General features: G+C 41.4%; 1 protein-coding gene across 1 annotated transcript in view; it reads right to left on the reverse strand.

Annotated features, from left to right (window-relative positions):
• Window positions 1–455: 455 nt before the first annotated feature.
• The window catches only part of THOC2 (THO complex subunit 2), a 158,267-nt gene continuing 136,332 nt past the window's right edge, over window positions 456–22,390 (reverse strand). Inside the window, exons 34-39 of the mRNA XM_077285105.1 lie at window positions 11,275–11,412; window positions 8,758–8,824; window positions 5,799–5,950; window positions 3,864–3,940; window positions 2,367–2,414; window positions 456–1,287 (exon numbers count right to left, since the gene is read on the reverse strand). Coding sequence (XP_077141220.1) covers window positions 2,387–2,414; window positions 3,864–3,940; window positions 5,799–5,950; window positions 8,758–8,824; window positions 11,275–11,412 — 462 coding nt within the window. The 3' untranslated portion in view covers window positions 456–1,287; window positions 2,367–2,386. The remainder of the gene's footprint in view (window positions 1,288–2,366; window positions 2,415–3,863; window positions 3,941–5,798; window positions 5,951–8,757; window positions 8,825–11,274; window positions 11,413–22,390) is intronic.

The raw sequence follows: 22,390 nt of genomic DNA on the forward strand, positions 1-22,390 counted from the left end.
GATTTAGTTTTCATCACAGCAGCTGAATGATTTACAGCTATTAGCCAGGCTGAGTACATGTGGGGGTTGCCTGGTTGCTAGGTGATCCCCACATGTAATCAAGCTGGCTAATAGCTGTAAATCATGCTGCTGAAACGATGAAAACAATCTCCGAGCAGTCATAAATACTCGGAGACCATCCGAGCGTGCTCGGGAAAACCCGAGCAACGAGTACACTCGCTCATCACTAGTAATAATGGCTATAAAGCAGACCCGGAGAAACAACCAGTAATGCTAATGTGAAAAAACTGCCACCTTATTCCAAACGTTTTATATTGAATACCCCGTTAAGATCTTTCCATAGAAATAGAACAAAAAAAAGCCAAGCTGTTGTGACTGCAGTGGTCCCGGTCGGCATGTAACTCAGCCAGTAAAATGGATGATAAATATACAATAAAGCACAATGCACACAATGATTTACGACCCATTGAGAAAACTATTGTTTATTTAGAAAAAAAAGCTTACACTGGTAGAATTCAGCAGGTAAAAATTTCTTTTAAAAAAGTCTTTGAAACTTTTCACACTATATTTCGGCGGTACAAAGCTCCTGTACTTTTATATTTGAACCCTAATTTCTCGCAAGTGACATTTATTATCCCTTGATTAAAAAATAAAATAAAAAAAATAACATTATGACAATAAGAATTGTGTTTGGCGCATTTTCCATTATTCTGTTCAGATACTTAGCGTTCTACACAATATACAAACAATTGCTCTCAATTAGCATGGAAATTGCTCCGCATACCCTACATACAAGGTCGGGTAATAAATAAAACTGAGGTTAAATGAGGTAAATTCAAAAAACTGTTGAATAATTGTTTATTTCCGGTTGCAACAATTAAAATGGATGCATTTAATATGGCAAATAATTGTGAAGTTTCAGGCAGTTTTTTTTTTTTTCTGACGACCTAAAAGAAACTGTACACACAAAAAAATGGAACCTTATTTGCACTGTGGCGATCCTCCATTTGTAGCACATTGTGCTTAAAATTATGGAATAGGTTAACACTTTCAGCCATGTACTGAAAATAAATGTAAAAGAAAAACTAGCAACACATTAAAATACAGAAATGCACAACTTGAACATTTACTTGAAGGTGGAGAAAGAAAATGAAAATAATTTAAGAAGACGCAATTCGGCCTCTTCGTTCAAAAATAACTGTGCAATTAATATTGTGGTAAATACGCCTGGATACATCGTCATCATCATCCAGCTGCAGGATCCCATTAATTCTTTTAAAGTGGATTCTGTGGAGAGAATTAAAAAGACCGTTATAGTCCTGTGAAAATGAGTCTCTAGTCCCATATTGAATTTATTTCTGCATGCTCTGGGATCAGCTGAACTCCGGACATCGAAATGGATGGTCAATCGTACAAGGGACAAGTCACTGAAGGAGTCACAATACATTTCTGAGAGGTGGTGAGTTATCCTTCAATGGAGGCCTTCAAACAGAGGCCGGGCAGACATCTGCCTGAGATGGTTTAGTAAATTCTGCATTGAGCAGAGGGTTGGACACGATGACCCTAGAGGTCCCTTCCATCTCTAATATTCTATGATTCCATCTTTTCTCCAGGACGCGTCCAGCCTAGTGTCTGACAGTCGTAAGGAGGAACCCCCTGCTATCCGAGAAGCCCAAAAGTGCAGTGGCAAAGAAATGGATGATAATGGAGCGACATGGGGAAATGATCTGTGACTCCAGTACAGGAGCTCAGGTCATGGATACAGATTGTTATGTCTGGAACGAGGCAGGTTCCATACAGTGGCATTGTAGAGTCTGAATTACAGCCACAATATCCAGACCTCCAGCAGAATGAATCAGATTGACCATAGGGTTTTATGGAGGTCAAAGCGGAATCCTGAAAAGTCTGAGTATTGATGCTTAAAGGACTTCTCATAAACATGTATAGATGTATCGGAGAGATCATGACAGTATGAGAGTAGGGCTACAACCGCTATGGCCACCACCAATTGCAAGAACAAAAGGCTTAAAGTCACCAGTGTAAATCAAGTGGCAGCGAGCATATGTAACCCTTACAGTGAATGATTGCACATGCTCACTACTGCTGCAATCACATAGGGTTTTTTCTTTTAATCCCTGGTCTCATGGTTACAGAACACCAACAATTAAATCGCATGTAACACCGGTCTGCAGGAGAAACGGTAACGGACAATCCCAGTTTGAAAAACGTTACATTTAGGAGCAAGGAACTAATGTCAGCTGTGGTGATCGTATAAGGAAAGGTTTCTGCCCCCAGGCTTGAAAACACACACAAAAACCCCTCCAAATGCCAAAGTTCTCCCAAATGTAAGTAATAGCTGGTCTTACCTTGGTGTAAGCAGAAATCATTATCTGTGCTTGTCTGAAGATTTATGGGTAAAGCAGGAGTTAAGGAGACTTATGGAAGATTGGAAATAAACCTTTCACCGTAGACTAAGCTTGATGTCACACGTCAACGTTCTATCCATTTTCTTTATAAGTAGACTAGAGCAAGTACCTATTTTATTCTGACGGCCTTTTCACATGTCCCATTTTATGGGGGGGGTTTGTGGACCAAACTAACTTACTCATGTGAACGAATCTGCAAACGAAAGCCGGCACCATAGATGCTTTTGTGTCTGGTCTGTTTTCACTGACTTATGTTAGGATGAGAAACGTCCGTCAGCATTTCTTCTCATTTGTGAAAAATGGATGAAACATGGATAATGTCCAAAACCGGATAAAAATTGGATGGAAAAGGAGATGAAAATCAACGGTTGTGTGACTTAGGCCTAACAGTGGTATTATATTCACAAAGAAAAATGATCCCAAGTGTCAGTTGTTTCCATGTCTAATTCCTGAAATCTCATTAGCATAGACGACACCTTCAGTCTCAATAAAACCCAATAGGCTCCGCTAACCACCATATACTGTAGCTCGCCTACTAAACACAATATAAATGGACACCGCAGAACAGGAAAGTATATAGTTTACAATAAAGAAAATGTAATGCAGTGCAGGGCATACGTCGGAATTCCCCCACAAAATGGGATTCGAACAAAAGTGCTAATGGGGCCATAGACTATCATGGTGCTGGAAGAGCGAAGGTGAGCTCTGCCAGGGATCATTTTCAGGCGTGTACGCTTGCTGAAGTCAGTCTACTATGTCTGGTGTTCGCAGTAGGTGTACACGCTCGAAAATGATGCACGACAGAACTCCCGTTCGCTCTGCCAGCACCACTGGAGTCTATGGCCCGACAGGGCCACCAAACGTGTGCCTGAACGCAATGTGAAAGAACCCCAACTGTATGAGGAGTTCACTTGTCACCTTTTTAGGGCACATAAATGTCATAAAGGGGTTGTTTTCTGCTTCAGAACCTCCTGCGTGAGCCAAAGTGGAGCTGAAAGAGAAGCGGCTTTGTACTGAGGGCTCAGGCTCATCCATGCGTTACTTGGTCGGCCATTTACTTCAGAGCTTCTGATTTACTAGTCATTATTACACAGTGTTTTATGATCAAAGTGATTGGCAAAGAAAAAGAAATAAAGGTCACACAAGACATAAAACTGAGCAATGGTTTCACTAGGCCATTATATTACTGCAGAAAGAATGTCAAACTGTAGAAACCTACTTTAGGAAAAACCCCTCACCTGCAGCTCAGCTTAGGCGCAGAGGACATTGGCAGACAGAAGACAAAGCGCTCACATTTCAGAAATCTAGTCAAACACCAGATCAATTCATAGCAAAATCTGACTAGTGTGCATTTTATACAAAGGGAAAAAACCACCTGGATCTGCAACACATAATAATCAAAGGCTGCCTCCAAGTCTACGGTCACAAAAAGGATATTGTTTTTTCTCCTCTTTCCCTCCAGCGCTGTCACGTTTCTCTTTCTTCTCAGATTTTTCCTTGTCGTGTCTCGATTCCTTTACGAAAATAACACAAATCAGAAACATTATTACCTGATTTCGGCTGCGAAATACAATCCACCGCCTTATAGATTTCGTGCATCGGTTTGCCGACTGGAATTCATGCGTCTCATCGGATCTGCACGACGTCATACAATAAGGGCTCGTTCACACTGGCCTATAGTACGGAGGAGGGCAATGCCGGAAAACATGGCAGTGCACTCTGACCAGAGGTATTATTATCGTCAATGCAAGTCTATGGGTGTGAGAAAAAAATCAGACAGCACAAGGACCATGCGTGTGCCACACATCGCTGGCTCATGCTGCTGTTATTGAGACCCGGCGGCTCTGATGAGAGTTATCGCCACTACCCAGGATCTATGAATAATGGTCACTTTCCTGCTATTCACAGTCACTGGAGACAGATTCGGGGAACTTGGAGAATGTCGGAACATTTTTGCTAATAAATTAGTGAACGAGGGACTATATCTTGTGTTTGTTTTTATTATTTTATGTTTTTCAAGTATCCATTTTGGATTTGTTAGATTACGGCGGACCTACATGGGATTTTTCTTTTTTGTTTTTCAATAAATTGGTGAACGAGGGAGCGTGTGGGAGGGTCTTTATTCAAATAAAGTTTTTTTTTTTTCCTGTGTGTGTTTTTATTTTTGATTACTGGGTTAGTAATGGGGGTGTCTGGTAGACATCTCTTCATTACTAACCCCAGGGCCTGATGGCAGCTGTTATTTTGGACAAATCGCAGCTGCAGGCTTGTATTTTTAGGCTAGGAGGGCCCGATAACAAGGGAACTTCCCAGCCTGATAATATAAGCTCACAGCTCTCTGCTTTACCTTGGCTGTTTATCAAAAAAAGGGGAGACCCCACAGTTTTTTTTGTTTGTTTTTAATTACTTATTTAGGTTTAATAAGGCTAAACACCTTTTAGTGCCACATCAAAAGTAACTAAAGGGTGCAAGTTTATTTTCTGTAGGGGGAAATTACACATCTATCTATCCTATCTTATACATCGGATATCTTTCGATCATCTATCTACAGCATATAAAATGGTTTTACTAATTCTGTAAACTAGATTTAAGATGTATAAAGTATCATAGTCTGTAAAAGATGATGTTAAAAACGCATTGTATATGCATGTCATATGGATGCTAGGTGAAAAAAAAAAAAAAATAAATAAAAATCGCACACTCGCATGACAAGTTCAACCATACAGATTCCACTTGTCCAACGTTTCAGGAGCAACATCAGACTGAATTTTTATACGCTAGTGTCAGTGAGCCCCAAGTATGACTTTTACCTAGATACCGATATCTGATCAGGAGGATGGCTGTGCAGATGCACTGAACACAGACCAGCTAAGGTTGTGCTGCCTTATATTTGTCACTGGTCTTACATGCCTTTTGCTCCTCGATCAATGAAGGGCTGTGGCTTGGAGGGAAAGGAACATGGCTCAATAGGAGATAGCATGACCCAAAATTTCACCAAAATGTTGGCACAAACTAAGACAACTAAGGGGTACTGTACAATTAAAAGAGTTTAGAAAGATGCACCAAAAGGCATGATTCACTGTCATAAATTTTGTGCATTAGGGTCCATTTACAAGGAGCGACTGGTAGGCATCAAACGATGCATCCTTAATCATCGGCAAGATTGTTCAGTGCAGATATGCTGTCCTTGTTCTCGGCAGCACTAGTCCGCTGAAAATCTGATGATCGGCAGCTTGTTTACGCTGCAAGATGATAGTGGACATTGCCTAGCTGGTTAGAAACATTCTGGCATCTGATTAGATCCCCAGAAAGACAGGCTGCTTTGGGTTTTCATTACTTTCTTTTTTCACCGTAAGAAGAGGCAAACTATACCTTTTTGCTGCTTGAGGAACTTTTCTCCATCTTGTCCGATTTCATTATCTCTGCCTTTTCTTTATTTGAGGATTTCGATTTGTTTCGGTCTTTCTCATTTGAGCGTGGGGAATCGGACGGGCTCTCGCTTTTACTGTGTTTGGAGGAACCACCTAGGACAATGGATTGGTAAAACGAGAATAACATTAATACAACTTCAAAACCTCTTACATAAATTAGTTATGTTTCATATATCGGTCTTCAACTTATTGATCAAGCTGTGAACGGCTTTGTGCAGCGTGATATAATCATACGGGTCCCAATTATATGCTGACCTCCTGTTTTAGGCAGGCACTGTCACAGGGGGCCCCGTACTGTCATAGAAGGGGGAGTGCACTCACATAGGTGGGGGGGCTGCACTCTCACAGAGGTGGAGCGGCTGCACTCTCACTGAACACCAGCAGTCTGTGACTTTCTGCCCAAGTACTAATCCCCAGTGGTGAAGAATGTAGAAGGTACAGCCGGGTTTTGACCCGCTGTCTGCAGCGATCACATACAGTCGGTCTCTCCAGGGCCACTCCTGTCTGATAAGTTTGATTTCTAGTAAAACCTACAATTTTGTAAATAGATCTTAAAACCCTGATTAAAGTTTCCTAAGATTTCACAGTCGGATAGGTCACCAGTGTGGACAATTGGAGTAATCGCAGTGTCTGGCACTGTAGCATAGCCTATTCTAGTTAACAAGGCTGAGCCGCAGACGACATGACCATGTGTTCTGTAGTGAAAGCTGTGACCCTCTGATTACCAGTGGTAACATCTTACATAACCTTCATAAATAGAAAATCTCAAAATACCAATTTAAATGGGTTGTCTTACCTGAGACAACCATTCTCCATGCAGAGCTGTTGCAGCGATCAGCTGATCACTTCTGGTCTGGATCCCTGTAGTTGTGGCCAAGAGCAAATTTTCCCAAAGGGATCAAGGACTAATCAAAAGTTGTATCTGCAGTGGGACATTACTATTACAGGGACAGTTCAATCGTGGCACAATGGGAGCCGCTAATCAAACCTGCTTTTTATGCTAATACAGTTATATGAAAAAGTTTGGGCACCCCAATTAATCTTAAGCTTAATGTTTTATAAAAATTGTTTTTTTTGCAACAGCTATTTCAGTTTCATATATCTAATAACTGTTGGACACAGTAATGTTTCTGCCTTGAAATGAGGTTTATTGTACTAACAGAAAATGTGCAATCTGCATTCAAACAACATTTGACATGTGCATAAGTATGGGCACCCTTATCATTTTCTTGTTTTAAATACAACCTACCTAATTTTTACTGACTTACTAAAGCACTTTTTTTTGTTTTGCATACTCATTGAGCTTTGAACTTCACAGCCAAGTGTATGCAATCATGAGAAAAGCTACTTAAAGTGGCCACGTGCAAGTTGTTCTCCTGTTTGAATCTCCTCTGAAGAGTGGCATCATGGGCTCCTCAAAACAACTGTCAAATGATCTGAAAACAAAGATTATTCAACATAGTTGTTCAGGGGAAGGATACAAAAAGCTGTCTCAGAGATTTAACCTGTCAATTTCCACTGTGAGGAACATAGTAAGGAAATGGAAGAACACAGGTACAGTTCTTGTTAAGGCCAGAAGTGGCAGGCCAAGAAAAACATCAGAAAGGCAGAGAAAAAGAATGGTGAGATCAGTTAAGGACAATCCTCAGACCACCTCCACAGAGCTGCAGCATCAACTTGCTGCAGATGGTGTCACTGTGCATCGGTCAACTATACAACGCACTTTGAACAAGGATAAGCTGTATGGGAGAGTGATGCGAAAGAAGCCGTTTCTGCAAGCACGCCACAAACAGAGTCGGCTGAGGTATGCAAAAGCACATTTGGAGAAGCCAATTTCTTTTTGGAAGAAGGTCCTGTGGACTGATGAAACCAAGATTGAGTTGTTTGGTCATACAAAAAGGCGTTATGCATGGTGGCAAAAAAACACAGTGCGTTGTATAGTTGACCGATGCACAGTGACACCATCTGCAGCAAGTTGATGCTGCAGATCTCTGAAGGTGGTCTGAGGATTGTCCTTGACTGATCTCACCATTCTTCTTCTCTGCCTTTCTGATGTTTTTCTTGGCCTGCCACTTCTGGCCTTAACAAGAACTGTACCTGTGTTCTTCCATTTCCTTACTATGTTCCTCACAGTGGAAATTGACAGGTTAAATCTCTGAGACAGCTTTTTGTATCCTTCCCCTGAACAACTATGTTGAATAATCTGTTTTCAGATCATTTGACTGTTGTTTTGAGGAGCTCATGATGCCACTCTTCAGAGGAGATTCAAACAGGAGAACAACTTGCACGTGGCCACTTTAAGTAGCTTTTCTCATGATTGCATACACCTGGCTATGAAGTTCAAAGCTCATTGAGATTACAAAACCAAAAAAAGTGCTTTAGTAAGTCAGTAAAAAGTAGGTAGGAGTATTTAAAACAAGAAAATGATAAGGGTGCCCATACTTATGCACCTGTCAAATTTTGTTTGAATGCAGATTGCACATTTTCTGTTAGTACAATAAACCTCATTTCAAGGCAGAAACATTACTGTGTCCAACAGTTATTAGATATATGAAACTGAAATAGCTGTTGCAAAAAAAAACAACAATTTTTATAAAACATTAAGATTAATAGGGGTGCCCAAACTTTTTCATATAACTGTATATGGAGGGAAGGAATCCTAACTTAAGACACAAGGTACGGCCTCTTTATACATCTAAAATGAAACTTTTTTTTCCCCACTTATTTCCTAGAATGTAATAGCAGCACATACACTGATGTCACACTCATCAGTCTTTCCACCTTTAGTCATACTGACATGTTTAACACTGCGAAGGTAATAGAAATGATAAACACTTGGTGCTAACACAAGCTTGGTACCATCTTTATTATGAGAGGTGATTCAATAACTTGACACTCACTGGTTCCGTTTTCTTCCTTCCGTCTTTTTGACTCCTGGTTCGCCTCGCGGTCGCTGTTGGAATGATCCTGTTGGGTGACAACCAGGGTGACAGACGTTAGTAAAATGCCTGCAGCAGTGAAGACCACTCTACACAGAGTGTACAAATTTGTAAATCAACCATGGCTGAAGAAATGTTTAAGAAGTCCCATAATATAATGGCTTCTTGTAGAATGTGATTGAATACTGAGAATCTATAAGTAGCAAAGAGGCTACAAAACAGGATGCAATTATTAGGGATGTGTTGTGGGGTTCATTGGGCTTTTCCACAAAACATAACATCTAGCCTTATTTATAGTACCACTCCAGTGTTTCTTTTTTTTCTTATTTCCTTATCAGTAATGTATATTCAGTGTACTAGTTGTTGTCTTCTGCCGTTTTCAGCGCAGCTCCAGTCCCCTCCTGCATTATTTGACCACAGCAGTTCATCGTCAGTGCACAAAGACTGCTAGTTCCCTTCTTAACATAATTCTATGAGAGTCTCGCTCCGAGTCTCAGAAATACATTGAGAAAATTAATTCTGGTCCACACGAAAAAAAATGCTGTGTTCACATGGTGCAGGAGAGAAAAAGAAAGGTAATAGATACAATTTTAAGGCCAAATAGCACTATTGGAAGATCCCACATGGGGGGTAGGCAATATGTGTTTTACGCACCGTCAAGAATATGGCAATGTACAAATGAAATAGACTTAGAAATAAAAACATAAGTTGGTTATAATGAATGATCAATAAGAATCACATTAAACGTTTTGTATCTATATCAACATTTGATGGAAGGATATCGCCAGCAGAACTATTAACCACCGTATCGGCACAGTGCAGAGTCTCAATGTTCCAGGCGGGACTGCATTAAACCCCTCCAACTTGAGCCACAAATATCTTAAACCTCGTGAAGATGATGATACAGGTAAGTACTAGTCCAACCTGTTGTACATTCAGAGGTCCAATGGATGTCCTAGAGGTCTTGGTCCCGATGGACCCGCTTTCGAAATGTGTTGGATTTGGTCCTGTCCAAACCGCAATTGTTGTCAAGTCACAGAGTACCGGGTCACTGAAGGTCATCAAGGCAGCTACAGTGCGTAGATTCCATCACAGCCGGACGTGGATTCTAGCCTGTAGTGACCTCCACCAGAATTTCAAGCTACTACCTCGGAACACCGCCCCGCCTAAAGTACAACAAAGCAAGCATCCATCGGAACCAAGACCACTAGGACATCCACTGGCCCTCAGAATGTACAACAACAGGTTAGCCTAGTACCTGTATCACCATCTTCATGAGGTTTAAGATATATGTGGCTGAAGTTAGAGGTGGTTAATGCAATCCCTCCTGGCACACTGCCAATAAGGCGGTTAATAGTTCTTGGCGATATCCTTTCAGAGGAGATAGAATGAAAATCAAATGTCGATATAGATTCTAAACTTTTAACGTGATCGTTATTGATCATCCATTATAACTGACTTATGTTTTTATTTATACGCCTGTTTCATTTGTACATTGCCATATTCTTGACGGTGCACAGCACTATGTATAAGAGAAACGCAAACGTATTGCCTAGCACATGTGTGATCTTCCCATTATATTATTTGGACTTAGGTAATTTACACTGTTTTTTCTTTATTAGCAAAACGTGAAAACTGCTACTTAAACAAACAGCTAGGTACAGGCTTGAATACAAAGCATCGATATATTCATACCTCCAGGAGAGAAGGAACAGCGCTATACACGGCAGAAGACAGCGACTGATAACTATTTTACTGCATACACTGAACATATATTACTGATAGGTGACAAATGGAGAAATTAAAAAAAAACAAAAAAAAATGATGGGAGTGGTATGGTCCCAAAAACTGGAAACATACTGAGCAGTTCAATGCAAAATAATCAAGGAAGTTAAGAACATTTAAACCTGCGACTATGGACATGTAATGTTACACCTTGTTCTTCCCTTGTCTAGGTTCTGAAGAGTTTAACCAGTTTTACCTAAACAGATTAAAATAACAAGAAAATGTTGTAGCCATTGTTCCCATGCAAAGTGTATTCCGATCTCTAGCTAGTTTTTTTGGTCCGTCCACTGCAGAGTTGCGTGCCTTGGTTGGAGACGATGACAGCAACTCACTGGTCATAACGGTCACGTGTTGAGACAACATGGCATCATTGCAGAGAAGGACCAGAAAATTGATTTTTAAGGGGTCAGCCTGAGTTTTTGCATGAACTGCTCATTGCCCCTCCATACTGCGTATAACAGAAAATAGAACCAGGCAAGACTACAAAAAGAATCTAATGCCACCAAAAACAAAGGGCACAGAAAACATGAGCGACTTCTAAGGAGTACAAAGAAGCTTGGCATGAGCCCCGCTCACTCAGTGTAATGCCCATGAACCCCACTAGTTGTCCTGGACACGGTCCAGACTACCGAGTATTCAGTTACTTAGCCATGCAATTTTTGAGGAATTAGAAAAACAAAAATTAACACCAACCCTTTTTCTCTCTTTTCTTTCTTTTTCCTCTTTTTTCTCCCTTTCCCGGGAATGCTCCCTTGATTTATCGACCTCTTTCTTCTCTACCTCTCTCTCTTTGCTCTTGGACGTAGGCGGGTTAGTGTGGTTTATGTAGTGCTGTTAAATGAACAAGATGTTGCAAAATTACAGCTACTTAGAAACCGCCCCATAAGTAAACATCAATCTTCAAGCTTATCCCTGGTGCACACCAGTCCGCTAGCATCTCTGATCATTAATAGAAGTCATATGTACCAGAAAAGATCATCATTACTGATTGAGGTCACTCTGGAGAGAGAGCACTGCCTGCTCTTAAAAGTTAGCAAAACAAAAAAAAAAAAAAGCACATAAAACGCATCTTAATCCAATTTGGAACAGTGGTTCACGACTCTGTACAATCACAAATAACATTAGAACCCCCGCTACACAAGCATCCGAGCGAAACCACAGCTTCAGCACAGGCTCTATCCCATTCCATCATTGGTGTGTACCGATATATGCAATGGGTGGGAAAGAGGACATGTAATACACAGCAAGTCTTTTTTTAAAATAAAAAAGTTGACTTCTAGACTTCATAAACATTAAAAAGAAGCTTACAGATTTAGAAGTAAGGCACTGTACGTAGGTGTGCAGTGTCGGAAAGAATACCAGACGTACACCGTTAGACCTTTGAATCTCTTGGCGTCACAGTCCATTTTGGTCTTTAGGGTAGATCATTTGTTGTTACTTTTTATTGACTCTCTCCAGGAGCCATAACTTTTTTTCAGATGTATTAGTTGCAGTTGTCAGTGGAATCATTTTGGGGTACATATAAATTAACGAAATTATTTATAGGGAAGAATATAACAAAACAGCAATTCTACCACTTTTTGGGTTTTGAATTTTGCAATATTCGTTGGGCGGCAGAAATTTTATTCTGTAGGATAGTGCGATTAAGACAAGGCCAAATTTATATAGTCTTAGGTTTTATAATTTGGTACAATAATTACATATTTCGGAAAATAAGCCATACTTTGAGGCCCAAAAGTTTCACAATTTTCAATCAAGAGAGATAAATGGGGGATAATTATTTGTGTGACAAACTAGTGTTTATTGGGATCATTTTGTGGGACAGGAAATTTTTGGATCACTTTTTATTACAGTCTTTGAAAGGCAAAACAAAAATAAAAAAAAGTATTTTTTTTTTTTTTTTTTAAAGGTCACTGTTCAGAATACCATAATTGTGATATTTTTATACTGTTGGTTGATACAATCATTAAAATAACAATTTTATGGGTCTTTTGCTACTTTGCGCACACAAAAAAAATCCTTTTTGGGGAGGCTGTCATATTTTACAGAAGTACACGAGAGCTTGTTGCTGTGTAACAAGCTGTAGTTTTTTTATACATACGATAATTCAATCACTTTTTTTAATCTTTTTGTGAAACAAGATGAACAAAGATATTTCGCATGTTTTTTTTCATGGCATTCATTTTGCAGAATAAATGATAAGAGTTTTATAATATGGCAGCGATAACAAATGTGTTGATTTGAAGTTTATTTTATTAAAATTGTTTTTTTTTTATATTTGTGTAGGTAATTTTTTTAGACTTAAAAACTTTTTTTTATTCACAATTGTTACTGGTCCCACAAGGAGACCTGGACATGGAATCCTCTGATCGCATTGATAATATACTGTACTACTTATGTACCAACCTATCAGTGTTTAACTGACAATCACACTACCAGGACCCACCCCCGAGGGGCTCTGGTCCGCAGAAGGATAGGGCAGAAACTGTGGCCATTTTCAGGCTTCCTTGTTGTCATAGGTAGCATTGGCACCCAGTGATGACACTTAGTGGGGGGGCGCAGGTGGTGGTAGCGGTTGTACAACTAGAGTGACAGATGGTGTAATGTCCCACTGCCAAACTCCTTGCAACTGTCACAACTGACAGCGGCTTCTGAAGGGTTAATGTGATGGGATCAGAGCTATGTCTAGTCCCCGCACATGCAGTAGCAGCTCAACGTTGTGTAACAGCTGGCACAGGCACAACTCCTAAACCCGCTGCATCTCAAAAACAGCCATAAACCCAGAAGTGACAAAAAGACTGACTGGCACTTCCAAGCTACTGTGAACAGGGGCCAACTAGGAGCAGCTACCTCCATATACAATAAACAAAAAAAGTTGCACTCTGTAGTGCTAAAGCATGTTAATGCGAAATCTATGAAAGATGAATAGCAATACTGTTTCTGCTTACTAGGAAAAAGATGAGACGCTTAGCACATAATTTGGCCAATTCATGCATATCCATCAAGCAACCTTTTGAGACCACCGTGTCGTTGGCTGCTGGGCATGCATAAATTGGCCAAATTATGTGCAAAGCGTCTCATCTTTTTCCCTCTAGTATCCAGAAGCCGTATTGCTATTCATATTTCATAGATTTCACATTGACATGCTTTAGTACTACAGTGTGCAACTTTTTTTGTTTAGCCCATGTGCAGGCATTGCAGTAGCTTAGGTATCCATGGATATGACCACTAAAAACTAACTGTCACTACAAGGTGGTCATAACCATAGATACCCAAGTTACTGCAATGCCCTGCACATGGGGTCAGCGACATACCGAATAACTATACTACATTTCACATTGGAGGTATTTGTGAATATTATTACACCTAATACATATTAGTAGAGGATCTTGGAGATTGGAATACCCTTTTAAAGTTAAACTTTCACAACGGATTATACAGCTATGTTGACATTGAATTTTATAGTAAGTACATCAGCTGCATAAGATCTAATAGATTTAATAATGTATGCAGCTTGAATTGAGAAATCTGGTGACACATCAGCTTTAAAAAGGTTGTCCACTACTAGGACAACCCCTTCTTGATCAAAATGTTTGGCATGGGAGGGGAGTATAGCCTTTATTATTTTATGGGGGCCAGAGTGGTTACTGGGGTTCTCCCGGGGTTCCCATGTGGTTCTTGTGATACGTAATGCCGGTGTCCTATCAGCACTGGTGTCACCGTCTCCGCCTTCAGACAAATCAAACATGACGAGGAAGTCAGGGTTGTAGCTGATCTTGGACTTTAACAACCACATGGGAGCCCAATGAGAGCGAGTGCGGACGCCGCAGGAACGGCGCTGGAATGAGAGGGGAGTATAGGCTCTTGCCAAGCTCGGGGTATGAGAAGGAGTTGTCAGAGTAGTGGAAAACTTCTTTTACCCCTTTCTGACCTCGGACGGAATAGTACGTCCGAGGTCAGATCTCCTGCTTTGATGCGGGCTCCGGCGGGGAGTCCGCATCAAAGCTGGGACATGTCAGCTGTTTTGAACAGCTGACATGTGCCCGCAATAGCAGCGGGTGGAATCGCGATCCACCCGCCACTATTAACTAGTTAAATGCCGCTGTCAAACGCTGACAGTGGCATTTAACTAGCGCTTCCGGCCATCGGGCTGGAAATGCGCACATCGCTGATCCCCAGAGGTCTATTGCAGTCCTCTATGGTTGCGGATGCCGGTTTGCTGTGAGCACCACCCTGTGGTCGGCGCTCATAGCAATGCAGTAATTCAGCTACATAGGAGCGATCTATGCATCGCTCCTATGTAGTAGAACCGATCGAGTTGTGCCAGCTTCTAGCCTCCCATGGAGGCTACTGAAGCATGGCAAAAGTAAAAAAAAATGTTTTAAAAAATATGAATAAAAAAAAAATATATAAAAGTTTAAATCACCCCCCTTTCAAAATAAAATAATAATAATAATAAAAAAAATCAAACCTACACATATTTGGTATCGCCGCGTTCAGAATATCCCAATCTATCAATAAAAAAAGGATTAACCTTATTGCTAAATGGCGTAACGAGAAAATAAATTTGAAACACCAGAATTACGTTTTTTTGGTCTCCACGACATTACATTACAATGCAATAACGGGCGATCAAAATAACATTATCTGCACCAAAATGGTATAATTAAAAACGTCAGCTAGGCACGCAAAAAATAAGCCCTCACCCAACCCCAGATCGTGAAAAAGAGACGTTACGGGTATCGGAAAATGGCGCAATTTTTTTTTTTTTTTTTTTTTTTTAGCAAAGTTTGGAATTATTTTTCACCACTTAGATAAAAGAGAACCTAGCCATGTTTGGTGTCTATGAACTCGTACTGGCCTGGAGAATCATAATGGCAGGTCAGTTTTAGTATTTATTGAACCTAGCAAAAAAGCCAAACAAAAAACCAGCGTGGGATTGCACATTTTTTTGCAATTTCAACGCACTTGGAATTTTTTTTCCCTTTTTCTAGTACATGACATGCTAAAACCAATGATGTCGTTCAAAAGTACAACTTGTCCTGCAAAAAATAAGCCCTCATATTGATGGAAAAATAAAAAAGTTATGGCTCTGGGAAGGAGGGGAGCGAAAAAAGCTGGGGTCATGAAGGTGTTAAGCCCAATGGGCACTTCTAGGTGTATGTTGGGGCGTATCTTCATTTATACCACAACGCTCCTGAAAGATATTAAGTGACCCAAGCCTTACCCAGCTGGTGTATTTACTGTGCAGAGGCCCCATGGTACACACCCAATACCACTGGGTGCATGGAGAATGCCAGGGATACAGATTACTTAGCCTGTGTATGTGGCATGGCATTGTACAGTGAACACATCGGGAGAATAAACGGTCAGAGAAATCCCTTTAAAGTCACAAAATAGAAATTGATGAAGCTGCTCACTATAATTCCCACTCTGATTACAAATGATAAATATGCAATTACTGAGGATAAAAAACATTTCCACAAACTACCATCATTTCGATAAAAGCATTTCTACAGACATTAGTAGTTCTTTTGTCCATAAAAAAAAAAAAAATCACTTAACCCTTCTCCTGGCAATTAGTCACATGAAACCAAGAAATGAACAATACATGAGTACAGCTTTAACCAGGGCGAGTTCTCCAATGAACAAAGTACATTTTCATCAATAGACCTTTGAATAATAATAACTGGAGGACGCAAAGAGTATACAGACAGGACAGCAGGGGATCAAAGATGATTCTTTGTGTGAGGTAAAACATTTCCCTGCCTGTTCAAAAACATGTGTTACCTCACAGAAATAATCAGCTGTAATCCCGTGCTGTCCTGTCTGCATACTATTCTGCATCCTCCCCTGACCAGGAGCTGTGGTATGATCAGACCATGATCCTGCACAGTCAGCCATTACACAGTACACAGCAGGGGACATTTATAAGATTATCTCTGCACAGGAACAATTTTATTTAACCCCTTAGTGACAGAGCCAATTTGGTACTTAATGACCAGGCCAATTTTACAATTCTGACCACTGTCACCTTATGAGGTTATAGCTCTGGAACGCTTCAACGTGTCCCACTGATTCGGAGATTGTTTTTTTGTGACATATTTTACTTCATGTTAGTGGCAAAATTTGTTCGATATGACTTGTGTTTATTTATGAAAAAAATGAAAATTTGGCAAATTTTTAAAAATTTTGCTATTTTCAAAATTGTAATTTTTTTTGTACCCTTAAATCAGAGAGATATGTCACACAAAATAGTTAATAAATAACATTTCCCACATGTCTACGTTACATCAGCACAATTTTGGAAACAGCTTTTTTGTTAGGACGTTATAAGGGTTAAAAGTTGACCTGCGATTTCTCATTTCTCCAACAAAATTTACAAAAACCATTTTTTTAGGTACCACCTCACATTCAAAGTGAGTTTTTGGGGGGTCAATATAACAGGAAATACCCAAAAGTGACACCATTCTAAAAACTGCACCCCTCAAGGTGCGCAAAACCACATTCAAGAAGTTTATTAACCCTTCAGGTGCTTCACAAGAACTAAAGCAATGTGGAATGAAAAAAATGAACATTTTATTTTTTCACAAAAAATTTACTTTGAAACCAATTTTTTTAATTTTCACAAGGGTATCAGGAGAAAATGAACCACAAAATTTGTTGTGCAATTTCTCCTGCATACGCAGATACCCCATATGTGGGGGGCTCAGAAGGGAAGGAGCACCATTTGACTTTTTGAACGCAAAATTGGCTGGAATCAATGGTGGCACCATGTCGCATTTGGAGACCCCCGGATGTAGCTAAACAGTGGAAACCCCCCAATTCTAACTCCACCCTAACCCCAACACACCCCTAACCCTAATCCCAACCATAACTCCAAACTTAACCCTAAATCTAAACCTAATGCCAAGACACTCGTAAACCTAATCCCAACCCTAATCATAACCACAAACCTAACCCTAACACACCACTTATCCTAATTCTAACCCTAGCCCCAAGCCACTTTAGCCCAACTGTAACCCTAATTTAAAAATGGAAATATATTTTTTATTTTATTATTTTTCCCTAACTAAGGGGGTGATAAAGGGGGGTTTTATTTACTATTTTTATATTTTGATCACTGTGATAGGATCTATCACAGTGATCAAAATGAACCAAGAGGAAAAATGTCCTATTGTTGACGGGTGCTGGCCGGCAGATCTCGGCAGGCGCACTACGCATGTGCCCACCACTTTCTCCAGGAAGAAGACGCCGGCGGCACAGTTGGATTTCACGCACGGGGGCATGCAGGGATATCAGAGGTACCGGGTGATCGGGGGGGGGGGGCGATCACATCAGAGGAAAGCGTAATTAAAAAGAAAATCAGACTTTTTATTTTCTGCAGTCACCGTTACACCATTAATAATGACAATCGCAACACCGGGGTCGGTAAAAACAGACCCGAATCATGTTCTCTGGGGTCTCAGCTACCCCAGGTAGCCGAGACCCCGGAGAAATTCCAACTCTGGGGGCACTAAACCCTTATTCCTGAGCGCCGTTAATTAACAGCGCTGTGGTTTAAGTACCCTTAACTGCCGCCGTAAGAGGCGTAGCGGCGGTCGTTAAGGGGCTAAAAAAATTTCCCCTGACCCACTTCTATTTATCACAGGACGCTGAAATTGCACATGTGTAATGATATAAGTCTCTATAGGTTACGTGCCAATTTGCAACTCAGCACTGATAATGCTCTTGATTTTACAGGTGCTGAAGTGGTGTGAGGTTTGAAAATGGAACCAGTGGAATACAGAGCAGTCATCAAGTTAATTTCTTGAAAGGCCGCACAGCAAAGGAGACATTCAATAAGATGAAAGAGGTTTATGGTAATTATTCCCCATCATATGATGTAGTCAAGAACTGGCATCGTCAATTCAAATGTGGTCGGACTTCGGTGCAAACAGCTGCAATTCCAAGGCAACCCCTCTGCTATTGATGAACACACCATCCAGCAAGTGGAGGTCATCATTATGGAAAAACGCCACATAACCATTAGCCACCTAGCCCAAAATGTCAAGATTATTGTGGGGTCCGTGGAAAAAATCATCCAAGACCATCTTCACATGTATAAGGTATCCGCTCGCTGGGTTCCCCGGCTGCTCACACCTTTCCAGAAGCAGGAACGAGTCAAATGTTCTCAGGCTCTATTGACAGACTGATCACACAGGATGAAAGCTGGGTCCATCACTATGATTGTGAGACTAAAGTCCAGTCGATGCAATGGAAGCATCATGACTCACCGCCTCCAAAGAAGGCACGTGCCCAACCCTCGGCAGGCAAGGTCATGCTCACAATATTTTGGGACCAGCACAGAGTAGTATTGATGGATTTCCTAGCAATAGGCACCATGATCACTGGGGCATACTATGCGTCACTGGTGCGGAAATTGCTGGAGGCCATCAAAACCAAGAGATGTGGCATGCTCAAAGTGTCTGCCTTCTGCAAAACAATGCACCAGTTCACGACTCACATGTCGCCCAAATGGAAGCATGTTCCTGTGGCTTTGAAATTCTACCACGTTCCCCGACCTCGCACCATAGGACTTCCACTTCTTTCCAACAATGAAGTTATTTTTGTATGGCAAGCATTTTCGAGATGATATCCGAAGTCACAACGTGGCTTTTGGAGCAACCTGTCGACTTCTACAAGCGAGGTCTTTGCTTAAAGAGATGGAAGAAGTATATGTCCCTAGGTGGCACCTATGCAGAGAAGGAATAATAACTGTGCCAAATTTCATTGCTCTCAGTCCACAGGAAGTGGGTCAGGGGAAATCTTTAATGAATGCCGTATGTATGTATGTATGTATGTATGTATGTATGTATGTATGCATGCATGTATGCATGCATGTATGTAAGCTACAGAACCACATGAACGAGTACATGAATCCAGCTCAGAAAGGCATTGGGATCGACACCAGAGGCTCTAAGCACCAGCTACTAGTAGATAGAGCAGTCGCTCAAGATTCAATATCCAGATAGACCAATCTCAGCACAGCCTGGATTGACTACAGGAAAGCCTATGACTCAATGCCACACACATGGATCTGTGAATGCTTGGCTCTCTACAATGTCAACAGGAAATTAAGAACCCTCCCCATAAACTCAATGGGGCAATAGAGAACAACATTGGAAGTCAACTCAAGACAACTAGCACAAGTGACCATCAAATGCGGCATATACCAAGGTGATGCACTGTCCCCATTGCTGCTCTGCATAGGCTTGAAAATCCTCAGTCACATAATTACAGAGTCTGGCTATGGATACAAGTTCAAGAGTGGGAGCACCATCAGCCACCTCCTCAACATGGATGACATCAAGCTGTATGTGACAAACAAACGAGACATCAATTCACTGATCGACCTGACAAGGATCTACAGTGAAGACATCGGGATGTCCTTCGGACTGGAGAACTGCGGTCGGTTGGTAGTAAAGAGAGGGAAGGTAGTCAAGACTGATGGAGTGGAATTACCAGCAGGACACATAGCAGATGTACAGACATGCTACAAGTACCTTGGCATCCCACAGGGATACGGTAATCATGATGAGTAGGCAAGGAAAGCAGCAACATCCAAATACCATCAAAGGGTAAGACAGGTCCTGATGAGCCAGCTTAATGGGAAGAATAAAATCCGCACCATCAACCCATATTCCCTGCCAGTTATCAGATACCCTGGTGGCATAGTGTGCTGGCCAAAAGAAGAGATGGAAGCTGCAGATGTGAAGACACAAAAGCTCCTCACAATGCATGGAGGTCTCCACCCTAAGTCTAACACCCAAAGATTGTATACCAACAGAAAGGAGGGTGGCCGACGTTTGATAAGAATCCAAGCAATCATCATGGATGAAACAAGGAGTATCCAGAAATACATCAGAAAAATGGCACCAAAAGATGATATGCTGAGAGAAAGCCTAAAGCAGCAACAACAACAGATATGGAAGGAAGAACAGGAACATGAAGAACCATGGCAAGACAAGCCGCTGCATGGGATTTACCATCGACAGATAATGAAGGTGGCTGACATGGAGAAATCCTACCAATGGCTGGAGAATGCTGGACTCCGAGACAGCACAGAGGCCCTAATCATAGCGGCACAAGAACAAGCACTAAATACCAGATCCATAGAAACAGGAATCTACCACACAAGACAAGACCCAAGGTGCAGACTATGCAAAGAAACCTCAGAAACGGTCCAACACGTAGTGGTAGGATGCAAAATACAAACAGGAACTGCGTATACTGTACGCCACAACCAAGTAGCGGGAATTGTATACAGGAACATCTGCACAGCATATGGGCTAAGTCCACCTAAGTCCAGGTAGGAGACCCCCCAGAAAAAGTGGTGGAGATTGAAAGGGCTAAAATCCTGTAGGACTTCAAGATCCAGACAGATAAACAGGTGTTGGCTAACCAAACAGACATTGTGATAGTAGACAAGGATCAGAAGACAGCAATGATAATAGATGTGGAAGGCCAAGTGACAGCAACATCAGAAATAAGGAATATGAGAAGCTTGAGAAATACCAGGGCCTCAAAGGAGAACTGGAGAAGATGTGGAATGTGAAGGCAGCAGTGATTCCAGTGGTGATAGGAGCACTTGGAGCAGTGACCCCTAAGTTGGAAGAATGGCTACAACAGATCCCAGGAGCAACATCTCAGCTCTCTGTCCAGGAAAGTGCAATGCTGGGAACAACTAAGATCCCGCGCAGAACCCTCAAACTCGCAGGCCTCTGGTAGAGGACCCAAGAATGAGAAAGGACAACAAAGACCACCCCCGTTGGTGGTGAGAAGGAAAATATTATATACTAGATGGAGGCTATCGCATCGGGAGGGCGGTAATGTCACCATGGGGGCAGGCTTTGCAGCGTTGAGAATCTCTTCCCCCCCCCCCCCCCATGCGCTCACCCACCTATCCACTCTCTCTTTCCCAATGTGCAGACTTATCCCGTCTGTGCTCTCTTCTTTGACCTGTCTACCCCATGTGCTATCTCTCTCCTTCCTGTGCTGTGTTCTCCCCTCATGTGCTGTCTGTTTGAGCTGTTTCCCCCTGTGCTCTGTCTCTCTCACCCCTGTGCGCTTTCTCTCTCCCTCATCTGCTGTCTTCTCTTTTTAAAGGGGTTTTCCCACGAACAAAAGTTCATTTTAAAAATCTTTGTGGAGACAGATAGAAGCGATCACATTAAACCTGTGCATGCGGTCCTCCTGTACAAAGATGGCGGCGGTCAGTGTAATAATTATATATTTTGCAAAGAAAAGGCAATACTATGGATCCTGTATGAGTTAGAAGATGCCATGAGACGAATTTAAAAGGGGTTTTCCGATCTACAAAAGATAGAAGGGAATGGTCTGATCAGCAGGACCCACTGCACAGGTGAGCATTTCTGGAGACTGAATGAATGATGTTACAAGATGAAGGGCTACTGCAATTTGAAACAGTTTTTTTGGAAGAAGTGCAGCGACAAACTTTTGATAGCTCGGACTTATCGAGTGGATGTCAAATAAGTGTTTTTCTATTTTTTTTTTTTTATTTATCAGATGGAGAAAAGGAAAGTGATTAAAAAAAAAATCAAAACTTGGAATCTGGGATTGTTTGATTACTTGTACAATGTACGGCAACACTACACTACACAGCACTAATAGCCAACAGCTCCAATATGGCGGTAATGGGGGCTGTTCAGCAGGCAGTCAGTGCCAGATTGGGTGTCTCCGTGACATCGCACCACTTACATGGCGATCACTTCTGCTAGAGGCAGGTGCTCTTTGTGAAGCAGATCCA

This window comes from Ranitomeya variabilis, chromosome 2, assembly GCF_051348905.1.
Source record: "Ranitomeya variabilis isolate aRanVar5 chromosome 2, aRanVar5.hap1, whole genome shotgun sequence".
Lineage (NCBI taxonomy): Eukaryota > Metazoa > Chordata > Amphibia > Anura > Dendrobatidae > Ranitomeya > Ranitomeya variabilis.